This window comes from Taurulus bubalis, assembly GCF_910589615.1.
Source record: "Taurulus bubalis genome assembly, chromosome: 11".
Lineage (NCBI taxonomy): Eukaryota > Metazoa > Chordata > Actinopteri > Perciformes > Cottidae > Taurulus > Taurulus bubalis.
Window position 1 is genome coordinate 14,838,170 of NC_136599.1, and position 13,464 is coordinate 14,851,633.

General features: G+C 41.3%; 2 protein-coding genes across 2 annotated transcripts; one reads left to right on the forward strand and one right to left on the reverse strand.

Moving 5' to 3' along the window:
• Positions 1 to 2,001: 2,001 nt before the first annotated feature.
• On the forward strand, positions 2,002 to 4,601 carry birc5b (baculoviral IAP repeat containing 5b; the record flags this gene model as incomplete). The annotated part of the gene is made up of 4 exons (XM_079225726.1): positions 2,002 to 2,127; positions 3,246 to 3,355; positions 4,145 to 4,262; positions 4,379 to 4,601. The coding sequence occupies 4 exons, from the start codon at positions 2,002 to 2,004 to the stop codon at positions 4,469 to 4,471; spliced, it is 447 nt and encodes a 148-aa protein (XP_079081852.1). The 3' UTR covers positions 4,472 to 4,601.
• Positions 4,602 to 11,045: 6,444 nt separating this feature from the next.
• neurod4 (neuronal differentiation 4) lies at positions 11,046 to 12,116 on the reverse strand (the record flags this gene model as incomplete). The annotated part of the gene is made up of 1 exon (XM_079225722.1): positions 11,046 to 12,116. The coding sequence occupies one exon, from the start codon at positions 12,114 to 12,116 to the stop codon at positions 11,046 to 11,048; it is 1,071 nt and encodes a 356-aa protein (XP_079081848.1).
• Positions 12,117 to 13,464: the final 1,348 nt, after the last annotated feature.

Here is a 13,464-nt window from a genome sequence, read left to right on the forward strand (position 1 = left end):
AAAGGACATGTAGAAATAGCGACCACAAACACATCTATCAGCTTCCCTCCACCTCTCTACATCCCATCTCCTCCCTCCCTCTCTTTCCCTCTCAGTCCTGTGTGAAAACAAAACTAGGGTCAAGCTAATCGTGGCAAGCCCTAATAAGAGAGGGCAGTTGTATCAGAATAAAGGAAGAGCAGTAGATGTTGCATGGTAGAAATAAATGTCATCGAAAGCATGAGAAGCAAAAGTGAGATGCAGTACACAGAGAAATATCAACAAATGAAAAGATGGTTTGTGGTATAACATATTACACAAATGATCTAACAGTCAAAACTGCTGCTAAACCGTCATAAAGGACCACCCAGTTGGAGGGGGAAAGTATTAAAGACAAATGGGTAAACCTTTGTATTGCTATTATTGCTGAGAATGAAAGAGGACACACAGGTAAACCTTACACCTATTGAGCAGCCGTGTGGAGAGAAAAAAAAGAAAAAACAGCAAAAACATTTTAATGGGATTATGGAAAGATTTTTGATTGACAACTGTAACACACACATGTGTAAATTCAGAGCTAGATGTTATTCTGCACTTTCTGCAGTAAGTAGCCACCCACCATACAGGCCACTAGGAGCTACAGTAACATGACATACAATGTATAGTCCAACTTAGTCTAGGCGAATAAGCCCTTACGCTGCATCACCGTATACATTATAAAAATCACACACTCTCAGCTTTATAAGCAGGCACACTGCATCTCAGCTCTCCCTAGGCGCTCTGCTGGAAGATAAGGTTAGAAGGGGAAAAGGACAGCAGTTTACAGTTGTAAGCACATTTCAACACCAAGAGGCCTGAGGGGTAGTGTTACAGGGACACACTGCTTACCAGAACTGTCCCTGTCTCTCACAGGCTAGTAAACCACAAACCATTAAATTGGACAGTTGACTGACTTCCTGGCTTCTATGTCCTTGTTTACGTTTCATGAAACGATGCAGTTGGATTCCAGCCTGAAAAATTGATAAGAATACTTTAAATAAGAATGCTTGATTGTGTTTGTGGCCTACTTCTACACTTCTGTGATGTAGCACGGCTTTTAACATAGACTGTATCTCAGACATTAAGAAAGAGTAAAGTAAAATAAATAAATACGTCATCACACACGTAAAACCCTTTTGTTTAAACTTTAAATGTAAACTCTTTAGTTTCAATGTTTAACTCTTTTGGATGGACCATTGCATAACAAGACAGGAGTAGAGAAATAATAAAATATCAAAAATCTAATTTCTCTCAGTGCCAACAGGGGGAGTTCAATTCATCTACTTTCCCTTGTGCTTCTACTTTTTATTGTTTTAAGCAGTCTAGGTCTGGAATTAATATTTCATAAAGCACAATATATTTGTGTATGTGTAAGTAACATCAATGCTTCAGTAGATCAAGTCAGATGAGGGAAAACGGAATTTGTTAGTAAAAAAGACTGTAACTTTGAAACACACCCTCTGGATTTGTCTAACCCAGACTGCTGACATGTTATTTTGAACTTAGTTTTTTGAGGATTTACTTTGAAACAGGTTTCATTTGTCACATTCTCATAATGTGGAATGCAGGGTGGAAAACAGTTAGTTTGCAATAAAGAATGATTCGAAAAATAGTAATACTAATTAGAAGATAAAAACATATCATAGATAAATATTTAGAGATTAAAAATGGGTGATATAGAAGTATTTAAGGACTTCGTTCTGTACAATATGTGTAAATATACACGTCTACAAAAAAAATAAGTAAAAATGTGGCTGGATAGGGGCTCTGAACTTTGCTTGATTTGACCGTTGCCTCGATGAAGTCCGGTGACCTTACGTACTTACGTACGCGACAGAGTCCCGCCCTCCTTCAACCTGGTCTTCAGCTCAGACTTTAATCAGCCAAAACTGAAAACACCTGTGCAGGCGTGCAATCGTCGTCAGCACATGTTTACATCGGCAACCACAGTACATTGAGTCGAGACAGTTTTATGTTGAAGCTATGCCCATCATTGATGTTCTTTCCGCCAGGTTTTCCACTTATGACAAAATGTACAGTCATGAAGTGCGCGAACAAAGCTTTGCAGACTGGCCATTTAGAGAGGAGTGTAAATGCACACCTGAGAAGGTAAGAAGGCCGCCGAGTCTTGATGCTGCAGAACAATTGTTGAATTATAAAAGGCTTTCAGAAATATTTATGATTGACAATTTTTGGAAGTGCAACAGTACAATGTAGTATATTAAAAAGGGGAATTTGACTGAAATGAAAGCACCAGTGGTGGAAGAAGGTATTGGTAGTTAGCAATACCAGAGAGTAAACAAACTATGCTAAGTAAATGTACTGCATTAAAAATATCAATATAATTACATAAAAGTACTGGTAAAATATACTTCAAAGTACTCAATATGCTAATATTTAATATACTGCTGGGAAGCGTTTACCACGACAACATATCTTATTGTATAAGTTGATTTAACTTACATGTTGTACAAATCTGAATCTTCAGTTTAACTTCTAACGTTTCAAAAGTAGTAAAAGTACAAAGTTTGCTTCCAAAATGTAGAAGTGTAAAGTAGCGTTACATGGAAATACTCAAGATAAGTACAAGACCAGTATGTAACAATTGTACTTGCGTACTACTTTATGGGTAAGACGGGCAGCAGGAGGTCAGACTGGGTTAATGTGAGGGAGGTTTCCTCTTGATTTACTCACGATCTGTCAGCGCTTAACCCCTAAGAAAAAACAATGTAGCAACATTAACATGAACAGTTGCAGTTAACCTAGTACACGACTGGCAGCAAAAAAAAATTTTATTTATCCAAACCATGTTTACACTTCAAGTTACGTTATCTTATCCTACAGCCTTTTATCCAAGGCTGTCACAGCTTATGATATATGGTTAAGCAGGTGTCAGATTCAGTTTCATTGCTTCAGGTGTCCAGTGCACTGACCCTTCCCTTTGCCCACCCTTGTCATGTGATGGATGGGCTGCTGACATCCCACTTGATGAGCAACACTATATGCCATGTTGCCACCCCCTCCCCCCAGGAGCCAAAATGAGATCATCTACTGGTGTTGCTCTCACTGACGCTAATCTCCCTGCAGCTATGATCTTTTGTTCTTGCATTTGTCATATTTGTCATTAAGTTATCAGCTCATAACATTCTTTAATTTAGTGCTTGTTTTTATTTTACAGTACGGTGGAGACATTAAAACATCTGTTGCTGCTTGGTTTGTCTTTGCAGATGGCCAAGGCTGGATTTGTCCACTGCCCGAGTGAGAGTGAGCCTGATGTTGCTTGCTGTTTCTTCTGTCTGCTTGAGCTTGAGGGCTGGGAGCCAGATGACGATCCTTGGTAAATAAAGCATGTCAACTTCCTCAGGCCTTTACCTACCTTAATTCACTCCTAGACTCACTGAAGAATAGTATGCCAGTAGTGTAAGGGGGTAGAGTATAGCTCCAGATCTGAGATAATTTTTGTCTATAATACTCAATGCTGCCTGTAGCCTTTACGAGACTCATTTTTAGTACATCACCATACAATTATGTATGTATATATGTGGCTGTTCATCTTAATCAGCATGATGCTATTCTGTAATCTTTTTTCTTTGTGTTTTTACAGAAGATTGTATCCCAGTTGAGTTGGATGTATTTAAAGGGGGCTGGCTCATTTTAAAACACAAATGGAGGCAGTGCCCATGAGGAAATGTGTGGGTGCTTTTCATGAAGCTAATGTGTCTCATCTTTCCTTGCCTCCTTTCTTCGCGTCTTAATCCTATACATGGGAGATGTGAGCGGAGGAGGAGAAGCAAGGAGTCATTTAACAAAATGAGACATCCTCGTCTTGGAGCTCAAATAACTACAAGTTATGAATACACAAGGAATAGTTACGTTCGTAGTGTCCTGCCAATGGTTAGATTATTCCAGCTGTGTGTCACTGCTCTTTTACACCCCGAGTGTTTCCTTTCTCTGATATGACAATGATTTGAAGGAACAAATTACTGACAAAGTCCTGACAAATTGGAATGATGTGACATAAAGTACACCTCTGGGGTCGACATGAACCCCAGTTGGTGGGATTTGGGTTAAAGATTCAGATGTTGTCCCTTCCACTAATTCCTTCCATAACATTTCCTTTGCCCAGGACTGAACACTCAAAGCGTAACCCTAACTGTGGATTCTTAACCATGAAGAAAGACTTCATCGAGCTGACTGTGGCCGAATACTATCATATGGAAAAGGAGAGGTTAAAGATCTACCTTGTGCGTGTCCCTACAATCTTGTGTTGTGTGTGTGTGTGTGTGATAAAGTGAGATTTTGCTTAAATACTTTTGTAGTGGTTGTTCACATGTGCTTTTTTTTCTTTTTCTCTCTCCAGAGAAAGGTTTGTCATCAGAAGATGGCGTATCTTCGGGATGGCATAGACCACATGCTTGAGAGCCTTAAATCTCAGTTGGACACCACTATGTGATATGATTGAAAACAAACTTCCTGTTTTATATATTGGGATTTTATTGCCACACTAATTGTAAGGATGTAGTACCAGCCTTTACTCTTGACTCAATAGTTTGTAATAGCAGTTTACAATATCAATAAAGTTGTGAGGAATATTGCACTTTGTTTGTAGTATTATCTTTAACCACAAGATGGTGCTTTTGCATTGACGCTGCAGTTTTCCTCAGTCAGGCGCTCTCTGGAGTTTCACATCTTGCACTCAAAACCTTCACAAAGACTCTTGGATAAAAGCTCACATAGAGCAGGATTACAATGTGGACTATATTCACTCTTTTCAAGCAAATACTTACCATTTTCCTGAACGTGCCACCATCTCTACCACCCCTTTTCAAACCTTGACCCTGGACAGATGGCCTGAAGCCCCTCCCTTTTAATACCAACTGTTGCCCCAGTAACATCTGTTACATATAGGGGGACAGTGTGCACTGAGAAGGCTCACCAGGACACTTGCCTAACCCTGTGACTAGGACTAAGTTTTAGGAAACCCTTAAGGGTGCTGCTGCTGACAATCAGGAGGGGGGCTCATGCAGTAAACACCCCAAGAAAGCCCCGGCACACTAATGCTTTACTGCTCTTATTTCACATTTCAAGAACAACAATACAACTGTTATTTGCAAAAGTTGGTGTAAAGTCTTGAGATTTTTTTAAATGTCTTTTGTGTAGCAGAAAGAAGGTGTTAGGCTCAGTTTGTGTGTGTTTGTTGGGTGATGGGAGGGTTGGCTGGATGGAGTGCAGGATTAAAAGAGGCTATCCCTTCTCCAACCATCCACTGTTCTGGATTACTGTTTAATGTAACACTCTGGCCACTGAGCCTAGATCAGCTGCTTAATTCTCTTTTATCCGCTCCCTGCAGAGCAAATTGAAGAGACTATTTTTACCCCCAAAAGTAAAATAACCATAGGTGATGTAACATTTCTAGTCAAACTGATATGCGTCTATTTTTTTAGTCTTAAATCAATGCTGTGTATTCCCTTATTCACATTTTGCTTTCATGGGTGAACGTTTTCATTAAAGATGCATGTAGATGTCTTGTATGTAGAGGAACATCACTATATGTACCAAATACTAATTGCAGTTACCTGATGAGATGTTGGTTTTGACATTTAACTTGTTGAGCGTTATGGTATTTGCATAAGTGCACAGATTATAAGGAGTGTTTATAGTAATTGCTAATGTATCTCTAATCAGGGTTTTTACCCACGTCCCATTTCAATCCACTTACTTTAATGTGTGCTCCTGAAAATGAACAGCATGACTTCTATGCCACAGCGTCACAGATGTGATGAGCTTATCTGTGGGAATGGCACAAAAGTGTGGATTTGATTGGATCATAACTGAGGTGGGAGTTTGGCTTCATATGTTTTAACCCACCCCAGTTTTATAGCTGTTACAACAAACCCAATTAAAATGTATTTAGAATTAGTCATTAAGTTAATAGGAATCTACATTGCACTACTTCACATGGATTTTGTTGTTTTCTCATCTAATTAATATACTGACAACGGGTGCAACAATGGCTAGACGGCAGTTTTCTAATTAATGGGTTTCTGCTAAACAAACTGTAAACAGTGAGTGTAGCAGATGGACAAACGGACAGATGTTCCCAACAGAAAGTTTACAACCTGAGCTTTCCATCAGGCCCCATCTGTTGCTCCTGTGCCTGGTACCTCCCTCTACCCTCCTCCAATGCTTCTCATCAGCATCTAACACCAAACCCTCTCCCCTGATGCTCCATACACTGCACTGCCCTTAATGAATGACATCAGCATGTTGACTAAACAGTGCTTAAAGCAACGGCATATTACAAATGAGTACTAAGAATTTAAACATTGTTTTCACTAATTCGTTTGACTTTTCCTAGCTTGTTCCACTCTGAAAGGTACTTATGGGGATACACAAAGTATAGTATGTACAAAAGTATGCAAAACTCAGTCGTCAGATAAGTGAACCCAGTGAACTTGTACCAAAGCCACGTGGATGTGTTGATCACACTGAATTTACTGACTGAGTACCAGGGTAAAGGGACTCATTACACTTCGTTGCATTATCATTACGAATCCCCTTTTCAGTTTTTCCTCCATCTCTTATGTTGTCTCACGTCTCTGGCAGTAGGGCATGCTGGCTGCTTGTTCTCTCAGATACCACGGCCCTCCTACCTTGGATGTTTTTTGTGCCCTGTTCGAATGGGACCTCCATCTGTCCCTACACTCAGCCTATTGTGGTGTCCCAAAGCCCAGCAACTTCCACAATGCAGTGGGCGTGCAGGAGGGGGAGGGGGCCAGGGTAAACACGACAGCATCCAGATCCCATTAGAAGCTCTTTAACTCCTACACCCTAATGCTCTCAGAGAACTCTGGGAGGAGAAGGACCACCCCTTATCCTCATGCACACAATGTCACCTTTTACACCCACTCCTATTGGTAATGAGTCCACGAACTGCCCCTTTCCTCCCCACCCATGTACGTCTCCTTTTTCTCTCTTGCATCGTAGAACAAGCTGTCACGTTATACCGTTTTTCTATGCATTATTTTCCTTACCATAATAACAAAATTATCTTAAACCTCCATCATATGTGTACAGGGGGGCAGTGGTGTTTTTAATGATAGAGCTTGGATATTTATTCAAGTTGGAATTCATTCTTTTCCTGTTTCACTATAGAGTTCAGTTTATAAATTATAGTCTACTCTGATGTTCATTTAGAAAAAGTTGTATTCATTTGTATTTAATCACTTCCACCATGTTGACCGTGACCAACACAATCTCTATATCGTCTCAGAACACCAGCCATCTTCTTTTATTTTCAGTCTTTTCCCACATCTGTCTCTCCATCCATCTCTTCAGTCTTTCTTCTACCAGCTGCTCCTCTAAGTTTAGGGCGTCTCCGTTTCGGGGTGCTCCACCTCTCAACCTGGGACCTCGTATCCCTATGCTGCCCACAGAGGCATGTGTGTGTCCCTGTGTGTGTACATATGTGTGCATGCACTGTTGCCCAAGAAGGGGGTGGGGATCAGTGTGTCGGCCCCAGTTTAAAGGCAGAAGGATTACCGGCACACTGATTAAAGCCTTCCAGCATCCTATGGCCCCATTAATACAATCCTAATGACAATGCTTTATCCCTCTATCTAGCTCCTATGGATCAGGGCCTTTTCATTTTAGTGGGAGCCACTCTTGTTTGGCTAGTGGATTAAATGTACTGCACAGAGAGAGCGATAGAGAGAATGGGACCAAGAGAAGGCTTCAATCTACACTTCAAAAGCTAGTTTTTTCTTGTATTGTTGGTAATGCCCACCTCCCCTGCCAAAACTAATTCCCTATAACGTTATCATTTGATGTTGCCATTAGAGCTCATGCTTTTGGCATCTACCTTTGATTTTATATCAAGATAAAACCACAAAGACCACAACAGTTTAGTAATCAAGAGTTGGAGTGCTGCACCATAATTCTCTGTGGGCTGATGATATCTGACATGACCTCACTCTCCCGAGGGATTCAGCCACAGGTCGCTGTCTGCTGTCTCGGCCAAGATGGCATGACAGAGCATGTGTTCCCTTCCCATGAAGAGGCCGAGTGCCCTTCTGTGTTTGAGGTCTGTAAAGTACATAACGACTGGATTAGTGGTTTCACTTTTTCAAGTATTTAAATGATTGTTTTCATAATTTTTACAAATGATCACGCATTTTATTCAAAACATATTAAACCTAAAAATCTAAGCTAAAACCAAATACATATATCTTCCTGAACTGTACAAACTGAATGTAACTTCCTGTCCAGCACCATGCCCCAATCTCCAGAGACTGTCCTGCATCTCTCTGTTTTGTAATCTTGTATCCAAAGTTAATTTATGTGGATTATTTCTATATCCACCCACTCATGTATTTGGACACAGGAGGATAATCCCCATACCCTGCCCCCCACCGTTTTTGCCATAACAAAACAGCAAAGACACAAAGAGGGTGAACGCCAGCTAACTCTGCCAGTACTTTCTCACAGGCCAAATGTCTGCCTGTGTGCAAAGCTATGTGTCATTCCTATGCCAAGGCGGACACACAGGAGGACAGAGGACAAACTTGTGAATGGGGAGCAAGCCCGGAGTCACCTCTTCTGCCCTCTCCTTTTCTTTCCTCTTCTTTTTTTCCACCCCAACACTAATTCCCTGTTCCCTCTATCATCCCTCTCTCTCATGCTCTCACTCTCTTCTCTCTCTCCCAAATTGGCCCAGCTGTCCATCAGACCCCCCCACCCCCCTGCAGTTCCCCCAGCTGTCTGCCCGCCCCAAACGAGAAGCCCAACAACAATACAGGTCACGGGTCAAGAGAAAGAACAGGCTGCGTTCACAATGGACCAGTGGCGCCCAGTAAAACAATCATTCCCTTTTTCTCTTCGGGCCTTTCTACCCTGTTGCCAGGACTGAAAAAGACAAACCTTTGGAGAGGTAGCTGAAGAGGGGGAAGTCCTCTTGGACAACAGCACCTTCCCCTTCTTACAATTGCCTAAAGGACCACAATGATAAACACACTCGAACACACCAGCTCTTGCTCTCACCTCTTCATCTTTACACTCTGCCACCCCACTCTTTGTTTATTTCAAGTGCAATCATTTCTTTCAACACAATCATTGAAGTCAAAACGAAGTCTTTTGTCATTAGTTGAGTGATATAAATAAGTTAGGGACCGTGCCAGTTTGAGCTGATCTGGAAGTCGGCATCAGAATACTGTATAGTTAATTTACTTTAAAAAAAAGGTTTAATGAATATACTTTGAGGTTACATTCTTTTCTATAATAATGAAGGAAAAAAAGGTATCTGACCAATTGATTTATAACATACTGTGTCTCTGAACAGAAATCTAGTGTTTTTCTCTCTCTAGGTTATTGTGGATGAATTATTTGACAATGAGCTCTGCCCTACAGTGTTTTGGCATGAACTAGATGGGAAAATGGGACATGTGTGAGACCAAAAAGGCCTCTGTGACACATTCACCTGTTCCCCAGAGCGGTTTTCCCATGGCCCACAACAGCGTCCCGCCTGACCTGATAGAAATCCCAGAGAAAGCCCCTGAATGACATCATACACACACACAGACGCCTGCAACAGACTTATTGTCACGAAGATCTCCTTTATTCCAGAAACGTTGTCTTCATTTCTTATATGACTTTGTCCATGTTTGTTGTGAAAAGAATCTGGGCCACTTCAATTTCATTTTCTTTAGTCCAAGATTCTATTTTTAGTTTTTTATTGTGTTTTTGTTTTGGAGACGTTATACCTCCATATAAAAGTACTGAGCATTATTCTTATACACGTTAACATTAGAAACATGCACTTTAATCACTGCCGTATTGCATTAATTCAGTAAAACACCTGAAACTGAATGTGTGCAAAGTGAACTTTCATATGGACTGTGATATATGAGCTGGTATTGAGTTTCCTGTGAATATGATTACACTATTTAGTACTTAATTTACTTAATTTTAATTTTGTTGTGAAATATAAAATGATCAAAATGACTCTTCTGCCTTGTGGTGTCTTCAGTATAGTTTGCAGGCTGACAAGTATTTCATGATACTTATCACACAAGCTTAATGTCTAATGCAAACAGAGCTTTATTTTTATGGAAGTCTAACTACATTATTAATATTAAACTAGTGTTCACTTGAATTGATGTAGCTGCATATAGATACCCTGCGCTCTATTGGGAGACGTGCACTTTCTGTTTAACTGAAATGTAGGAACTGGATGACCGCATATAAGAAAACACATGACAAGTATTGTTACTATGGAAATAGTATATAATATAAGAATATTTATTCAATTAAGTGCGAAACAGTAAAATATTTACAACAGTACAGTATGACAAAAACTGTGACACCAAATAAACAAGTACCTGAAAGACCTCATATAAATAAATTAAATACAGTACAGCTGCTAGTGACTGACAACAACACCAAGAAAACAGTGAAACAAAAACAGTGCTGAAAAATATAAAAAGGACAAGACATTATCAAAATAAATATTAAATACAGATATAAATAAATGCATTGGGTTTTCTTATGGCAAGGGGGGCATTGACTGTAGGCCTCAGTGCACAATTTAGGTTGTGACTTGGACAATTTCTGTTAATATGCAGACATGCACATTTCACAAAGTCATTTTTGTTAATTTTCTACACTTGAAACATCTGTGTAATGCTTTTAGTGTGGATATTTGATTCAGTCAAATACTATTTCATTACTAACAATTCAGGAGGCAACTTCTTCAGAAATAATTAAAAACAAAATGAAATATAATCATAACAAAAAATAATAAATACAATATAAAAGTAATGATGGGTGTGTGCTCTATCAGGTAGATTGAGTTGAGGTGGTGAGTCTCTCTCTGGGCGTTCAGTGCTCTCTCAGACTTCTAGACAACATAATGCAAACCATTTACCTAAACCATCGTTTTTACAGCTGTTCATTCAAGAGCAGTGCTTCTCGCCCGGCCAATTTCATAGCAGAGTCAATCACTGGGCCTCTTAAGTGTTCATGGTCACATTTCACATGCTGCCCATCTGAGAGGCGACCAGGTGAGAGGGAGTGAAGGGGTCAAAGGCCACGTCCAGGGGTAGCTCATAGCGTGACGCTTGAAAAAGTGGATGGCCCTGAGGCCCTCCTTGTAGGCCGCCAGTTGTGGAAGTGGGGTAATGGTGGGATGAGAGGTAGTGCGCATGGTGGCCAGGGTGGGATGTGTAGTTCCTCTCTGACTCACAGGGAGAGGGCTCCTGCTTCAGGGCAAAGTTGCCACTGATGCTTAGGGGAGGAGTGAGGGGTCCATCATACGGTGGAGTGCCACTGCTGCACTCGTTAGGGGAGGGGTTGTCATACCCCTTGAATCCCTTCATGTGGAGGAGGTGGGAAGCCTCCAGGGAGCCATAGGGGGGGCTGGGAAGGCCTGGAGACGGGTAGCTGAGGGGATGGCTAGCCTGACCCCCAACACCACCCAGCCCCGGGCCTCCACACTTATCGTCCATCTTGTTGAGCATTATTGGACTGGGTCCCAGCTGCAAGCAGCCGGCCACGAGGTTACTGGTGGGCTGAGACAGACCTTTACACATCATCTCCACAAAGCCATGACTCTCAGGGGACTGGCCACTCTCAAGCGACTCCGACAGAGCCCAGATATAGTTGCGTGCCAGCCGCAGAGTCTCAATCTTTGACAGCTTCTGCGTCTTGGAGAAGCAGGGCATCACTCCGCGCAGACTTTCCAGGGCATCGTTCAGCCCGTGCATACGTGAACGCTCTCTAGCGTTGGCTTTGACTCGCCGGGTACGACACCTTTCTTTTCTTGCTTTGGTCATCTTCTTCTTCTTAGGGCCTCTCCTTTTGGGAGCCTGTTCTCCATTTGGTCCGATCTCCTGCTCCCCATCATCATCCTCATCATCCTCCTCCTCCTCTTCTTCCTCCATATCCTCACTGCCCAGTTCTGTGCAGGAGCGGATTCGTCCACCTACAGTCATGCCATGGCTTTCCTCTCCATCCTGAGAACTGCCATCATCATCCTCCAGCCAGCCGAGGGAGCTCACCAGCTCACTCACATCCCCACTCTTTTCAAAGTGTTTGGTCATCATTTTGATCTGAAAAAACAGCACAAAAAGTCAGTATCAACCTCAAGTGTGTAATATCTTAAGACCTAAATGTTTAATGCATGATGCTTCTCCCTAAAATGTATATGTAATGATGAGATGTTGTACCATGAATAACAGAATGAGCGCTCCAATTTCAGCCCTAAATTCTGAACAACTCCTCTTTTCAAGAGCAACATACCAAAGCTGTTTGGAAGAAGCCCTGTAATTATCTCAAATGGTTCATAGTGTGATATTCTGATATTAAGGAATAGAATAGGAATATCCCCCTTGCTGTTATACTGTAGTCACTACAGACCTGTATCTCTAGAGACCCTGTCAATCTGGGACACAACAGGATTTACTCAACATAAAGCTCAAAGGTTAAATCGGTAACATACAAGTCAACACACATGTTTTGTGTTTTAACATCTTGAAGAATAATGCAATGATAATGCATGTAGCCCAAACGTTAGAATACATGAAATGAATAGATTGTTTTTTTTGTGTTATGTCCCCAGACAGATTATTTGCTATTGTTTTGAAAGAAAAAACTGTCCTAGTTCATTATTGTGCACTAATGCAGTAAAGTGGGACAAATGCTGTAATTTATTTTTGTAGACAGACAATTGTCTCCGGACTATATGCAACTGAACGTAATTATGCTAGAACACTGCAAATAAAATATTTTAATTTCAGTTTATTGAACTTGACAATATTCGATTTTGTGTCTGCCCCTGAGAGGACAATGTAAGTGCATGCGGTAAATTTGGTGGCACGATTTTGGATCATTAACAAGATTAATTTGGGACATTTTTCTTCATAACTGATGATGAAAAAAATGTGTAAACTCACCTGTTTGTATGTACTGCTCAGTCTGTGCAAAATGAAAGGAACACCAGCCTAATAAAAAAAATCTGCAGCTGAGTGATTAGTCCAGAGGAATTGAGTTTCTCTCTCTGCGCATTCACCAGTGTCCCAAACTTCTCTGCTCCTCAGATAACCATCAGTGCGCGTGGAACTTTCATCTACAAATGACACGACCGGTCTGATATCCTGGCCTTTAACCGGGTAAGCCCCTCCCTCAGGGCCCTACCCACTTCCAACTCAGCCAAACGCGCGTGGCGGGCTCGTGGCCAGAAGTTTCATCCAGCAAATGAATGAGGGACAGAGTGCACCCCCAGTGTGCGCGTGCAGGCAGTGTTCTATCCCCGTGTGCGCGTGTATAGTGTTCTATTTGTAAGTCATGAGTTCCTGTAACACTGGGAGGTTTTGGCTCAGTGCAGACAATGCGCACAAATTGGAGAAAAAAAATGAAATACAGCCATCATAAATGAGTATCTTCATTGGAGTT